Below are 6,116 nucleotides of genomic sequence, written 5' to 3' on the forward strand. Positions count from 1 at the left end.
AACATGCTAAATGGACAGTTGTGTTTCTGCCTTGTAATTCTGATGCACATTGATCTATTATGAGGTCAACAGGATGCTTCCGTGCAGTCCACCTAAGTAATCTACTTTCTGTCAGATTTTATTTCTTTTTTGGAAAAGAGGCAGTAGCCTAGAAGTCATTTAGCCAATGCTGAAGCTACCCTAATAATTGGTGCCTGTTGGAATACAAGCGCTTAAATGAGAGAGAGAGAGAGAGAGAGAGAGAGAGAGAGAGAGAGAGAGAGAAATGAATTCTTTTTGACACTCATCCATCCTGTTGCAAAGTTCTGCACCAATAGTGTGATGGTTGTATCATGAAGAAACAAAATATTTCTTTTAAGCAATAAAATTATTTGCTCTGGTTTGGAGGGGCATAAGACAAGAGGTATCAACAAATCTCTTGGTAGGCTTCTTCCATTGTCTTGAAATCTTGACTTTTAAAAAAAATGTTTATTTCCTTAAGTAGCTGGCATTACGTACATGTTGTGTACTTAATATAGCCCTACAATACTATATATGTGGCCAATTAATTCTTCTCACTTTATGTTGTCTTGGTCCACACTCCACTCCCTACCTCTGTAGACCTTTAGAAGAACCGAAGATGATTTCTGCTTTGTCCGGGAAACAGGCTGGAAAACATGTTGTGCATATTGCATGTGGAAGTACCTATAGTGCTGCAATCACTGCTGAAGGAGAGTTGTACACATGGGGTCGAGGGAACTATGGCAGACTCGGTCATGGTATGTTTATGTTAGTTCCTTTAGCTTTTAAGCTATGAAATTGCAATGTTGAAATCTGTCAGTTTGACTATAGGCATCTTATTTTTGTTTTGTTTTGAAGGTTCCAGTGAAGATCAGACAATCCCTGTGTTGGTCACTGGACTGAAAGGATTGAAGGTCATTGATGTATCTTGTGGAAGTGGTGATGCTCAGACGCTCGCAGTGACTGAGAATGGTTAGTGACACAGCCAGCAAAATTAGTCTGATAGTTTTAGTTCCATTATAATAATTGTGGGCCTGTGTTTTTACGTTTTCTGCTTCCCTTTGGATTATTATATTAGAATGAACAATTTTTAATTCCATCTTTCAAAAGGTTTATTAAAATATTCATAGAATTCCTTTTTGGCCACAAGAACCACCTATCAGCCCCTTAGAAGCAACAAATGCTCAGTAAACTACTACTACTACTACTTCTTAAGCCTTATTTATATAGTGCTGTAAATTTACACAGTGCTGTACATACAGTCACATAAAATAGATAAAATAAATCTGCCTATGGCATACATTCTACAAAAATAATTAACTATAATACATGTTAACACTCAATAAAACAAGGCAGAAAACAAATTAAAGTAACATTAGATAACAATCATATAATGCCTGGGGATGCTTCCCTGAACAGTATAGTCTTTAACTAAGTTTTGAAGCTGGTTAAAGAGGTGATGACTTGTGCTCGCGGGGGAAGGAGGTTCCAGGAGTGAGGGGCAGCAAGTGAAAAGGGATGGATCCGGGACGGGGCAGTGAAAATCCTTGGCTGGGACAGCAGACCTTGAATACCAGAACAGAGGGCGCAAGTGGGAAGGTAAGGAGAAAGAAGCTCTGATAAATAAGGAGGGGCTAATTTAATTTCTCTGATGTATGATTTCTCAAATTATGGTGCTGCTGTGGTCCTGTCCCTTGCAGTGGTAGCATGAGAGAAGGCTTTGAGAACACAGGAAGGGCAGATTCATATACAAGAAGACAGGCAGCATGAATGTGTTTCCTAGTGTAAAAATGATGTGTGAACTTAATTCAGTGTTCAAGCAATTTGGTGAATAAAAAGAAGAAAAGGAGGGAGAGATAGAGGAAAAGCGGAATGTATCTTTTAAAATAATTTTTGCATGATCTTTTGTGGATATAAGGCCACTTCTTTGGATGACGTGGGTTTATAGCCATGAAAGCTCATAGAAAAATACAAACCTGTTAGTATTAAAGATGCTACAACATTCCTTATCCCCCTCCCTACCTCCTTTTTATGTTGCAAGAGACTAACACAGCTACTTCTTTGAAATTAAATATTGTGTGTTTGTGTATAGGATATGCTGGTTAGATTTCGTTTAAGTACATTTAAAAAAATTCAGTCAGAAGAAAATTTGATCGAAATCATATTAATTCCTTGGTATTAAATAATCAGATTTGTTCTTTATCATGAAAAACTTTGACGCTTCCTTTCAAATTTCAAATCACAAAAAATTGCATTATAAATATTAAATTTTTCCTTATGATAGGCTACTTGTTGTAAACGATTTCTTTTTTGCTTTTAATTTTTTGTGTAATTTTGTTTTGTAGTAGTCTGTTGTCTAAACATAAAAATGCTACTTCTGCTCCCATTATTACTAATGAGATCTACTTTTCCAGGTCAAGTATGGTCTTGGGGTGATGGAGATTATGGGAAGTTAGGAAGAGGTGGCAGTGATGGTTGCAAAACTCCCAAGTTGATAGAAAAGCTCCAGGACTTGGATGTTGTCAAAGTACGCTGTGGGAGCCAGTTTTCAGTTGCTCTAACAAAAGATGGGCAAGTCTACTCTTGGGGAAAGGGTGACAATCAGAGGCTTGGGCATGGAACAGAAGAACATGTTCGATATCCCAAACTGCTAGAAGGTTTGCAAGGTATGTAAAGACTTTTATACTTTAGAAACAATGTCTGTCATAGGTAAATGAATGAAAATGATTATTAGCTTATAGAAGATGAAATCATGCTGATGAAGAATCAGATAAATCCTTTGTACAGTCTTTTAAAGTTCTTTGAGAATGTCAAGAAGTATGTGAATTCAGTGGATACTGTTCATTTGTAAATTTCAAAACGTTTTTGGTAGAGGCCCTTATTGTAGGCTCCAGAGCATGTTAAGCAGTCCTGTGATGATAAAGAGAAGTCCTCTTATAGATAAAATACAGATTAAAGAACAAAGCAAAAAGTAGAAATGAATAGACAGCTCTAGAATTCAAAGGCTATAAACATTGTAATCCTTATGGGTCTTTATTTAGAAAAAAGTGAGTGTAGAACTGGATAAAATAGCATGGAACAAAGGTGTGCTACTACCAAAGGTTGGGGATTTCTCCTGAATTTTCTTGTACAATTTTTGGATTTTTTTTCATTCAAATTTTCCTTTGTGACCTTCAAAGTTGATTTCCTCTTTAAAATAGGAATCTTGTGAGCCTAAAATAGCCCTGTAGGAGGGGACATGGCAAAGTTGATGTGTGGGCCTTTGAAAAATAAAAAAGAGAAAAAAATTTTTTTTTCAGAAGAAGCTTTGGCCCTGGGGGCCTCAGAAATGGTTTTAAGGGCCTGCATTTCCCCAAATTTGGTGTGGAAAATGCATAGAGGGAGATTCTTATTTTTCTCTTAGAACCTAGAGTCATCCAGTGAAGCTATGAAAGAAGGAATTGAGACTGACAAACAGTGATTCATCACACAGTACATAGTTAAACTAGGTACAGTGGGCCTTTATGTGGGGATTCATTCCGGACCACCCCCCTGCATAAGGGAAATTCCACATATGCTGGACCTCCATTAGAAAGAATGGGGCTTGTGCCCGTGGTGCAGTGTGGGACGCATGCTGCGGGCATGCCCCATTACTTCTTCTGGGGCGTGCCAAAACTTTTTCCAGCATGGCTTCCAGTATATGCTGGAAGCAGCATAAGGTGCGCCCGTGTATGACGCGGGCACACAGTATTTATTACTGGAAGATACGTTGAGGATTAAAATCTTAGATGGCTTTTAAAAGAGTTAGATCAATTCATGGAGAATAAATGTATCAGTGGCTGCCAGTCATGGTTGTTGTATGCTATCGCCAGGATCAGAGGTAACCAGCCTTTTAGTACCAGTTACTGGGAAACAGAAGTGGTAGAGTGTTCATGTCCTCCTTGTGGGCTTCCCATAGGCAACTGATTGGCCACTGTAGGAAACAGTGGTTGGTTAGTTAAGCCTTTGCCCATTCTCCTAGTGCTCTTTTTATAATAAATATTTAAGATTTCTAAAAAGCAAAACCTGGAGCAACTGGTTCAAATGGGAACAATCTTAATGGTCTTTTGTTACACTTTGCAAGATATATTTCATATACTTATGAAAATTTCACTTACTATGAAACTGTTTTTTAAGAACAGTTAAAATTAATTCTTCTCCGTTAATCTGGTTTTTGTAAAGAGTTGTAACTTTGACCATTCCCTTCATCATTTTGTGTTTTTTCCCCCAAGGGAAAAAAGTGATAGATGTAGCAGCTGGATCTACTCACTGTTTAGCCCTCACAGAAGATAGTGAAGTGTACAGCTGGGGAAGCAATGATCAATGCCAGCATTTTGACACACTGAGGATCACTAAACCTGAGCCTACTGCTCTTCCTGGATTAGATTCAAAGCATATTGTTGGCATTGCTTGCGGGCCAGCCCAGGTAGGTTTCTATGTTTTTCACACTATTTTCTGCATGGTTTCAGAATGCAAGAAATAATACATAATGCCATAATTTATGTGACATGACCATGTTTCTTATATCTTTTTAATGTTATATATTCTAACTTATCAATTTTGTCTTTGAATCTTGTTTGTATATCTATTCTATGTGTCATATCTCTAATGTCTCATATTTTTCTTATGTGTCATATTTCTCCTGCTCCCTTTGATTTTTTTATTAGTTCTGATTTATATTCAGAATACTTGTTAGCTTTTATTGTAAATTTGGACTGAAAGCCCAGATCATTTATTTAACATAATGGATGGCCAACAAAGATTAAAATACATGGAGTACTGAGCTGCATGGCCTATTCCCTCTGTGCATTACACAAAGCAGTTGTGTGAACCTGCAAGTCAGAGCAGCAGTTCTCTGCAGGTCATATTTTTATCTCTTCCTCCAAGCTGCTTTTTTCTTTATGGAGAAAATCTAAGAGTATTGGTATATTTCCTTCTTTGAACAAAGATGAGAGGCAGGAAATGACTGCTCTGAATTTCTGTCCATTGTTATCCTTTTCTTTTTTGCCTCAAGAACAAGCTGCACCAATAGGCTGAGTGTCATATAGATGAACATGAGGCCTATATTTATTATATTTATTTGGAGTATTTATACCCAGCTCTTTAGCCACAAAGGCTCTCAGAGTGGCTTACAAATTCTTAATTAGTCAGTTCCTTGCCCTCAGGCTTTACAGTCTAAAACAGGGGTTCCCAACCTGGTAGTTGCAACCCCTTTGGTTGGGCTGCCTCCTCCTCCTCCTCCCCCAAGCAATGCCGGTGTCATGCAGGGAAGGGGGCAGGGCTGCCTCCTCCTCCCTTTCCCCAAGCGATGCCGGCGCCGTGTGGGGAAGGGGCTGGAGCTGCCTCCTCCTTTCCCTGAGCGATGCCAGCGGTGGCAAAGTGCAGGGAAGGGGCCGGGGCCACCTCCTCCCTTTCCCCGAGTGATGCTGGTGCATTGCACGGGGAAGGGGCCGGGGCCGCCTCTTCCTCCTCCCTTTCTCTGAGTGATGCCGGCACCGGTGCCGACATTGCGCAGGGATGGAGACGGGACTGAGAGGCGAGGAGGTGGAGGGGCTTCCAGCAGCCTTTGAGGCCGGCAGTCCCGCCCCTTCTTCTGGCCGGTGGCCTCCCTAATTGGTTGGGAGGCCAGGAAGGGGCGGGACCTCCGGCCGCAAAGGCTTCTGGGGTTCATAGGCGGCTGGAAGTCCCACCCGTTCCTGGCGGGGCTGCAGGCTTCTCAGGTCTCCGGAGGCCTGAGAGGCCGGCAGCCCCAGAGCACGTGCGCCGGCTTCTAAGGGGCCTCCGAAGGCCCCTTCGAGGATGGCGCAAGGCTGCTAGCCTCTCAGGCCTCTGGAGGCCTGGGAAGCTGGCACCCTTGCGCCGGCATTGAAGGGGCCTTTGGAGGCCTGAGAGGCCGGTGGCCCCAGAGCGCGTGCGCCAGTTTCTAAAGGGCCTCCAAAGGTCCCTTAGAAGCTGGTGAGGGGTGCCACCTTCCCAGGCCTTCGGAGGCCTGAGAAGCCGGCGGCCGAGCGTGCGCACCCGGCGTACCAGACGGGTCCTAACTTTTGACCCAATTTTAGAGGGTCAAAAAGTCATCTTGTACACTGGAAAATACGGTA

The 6,116-nt window shown here is 41.7% G+C and overlaps 1 protein-coding gene across 1 annotated transcript in view; it reads left to right on the forward strand.

The window, feature by feature from the left end:
• The window catches only part of HERC2 (HECT and RLD domain containing E3 ubiquitin protein ligase 2), a 127,478-nt gene that overhangs the window by 27,592 nt on the left and 93,770 nt on the right, over positions 1-6,116 (forward strand). The window contains exons 13-16 of the mRNA XM_042458402.1: positions 601-758; positions 859-972; positions 2,415-2,666; positions 4,251-4,444. Coding sequence (XP_042314336.1) covers positions 601-758; positions 859-972; positions 2,415-2,666; positions 4,251-4,444 — 718 coding nt within the window. The remainder of the gene's footprint in view (positions 1-600; positions 759-858; positions 973-2,414; positions 2,667-4,250; positions 4,445-6,116) is intronic.

Source organism: Sceloporus undulatus, chromosome 3, assembly GCF_019175285.1.
Source record: "Sceloporus undulatus isolate JIND9_A2432 ecotype Alabama chromosome 3, SceUnd_v1.1, whole genome shotgun sequence".
In the NCBI taxonomy this organism is placed as follows: domain Eukaryota; kingdom Metazoa; phylum Chordata; class Lepidosauria; order Squamata; family Phrynosomatidae; genus Sceloporus; species Sceloporus undulatus.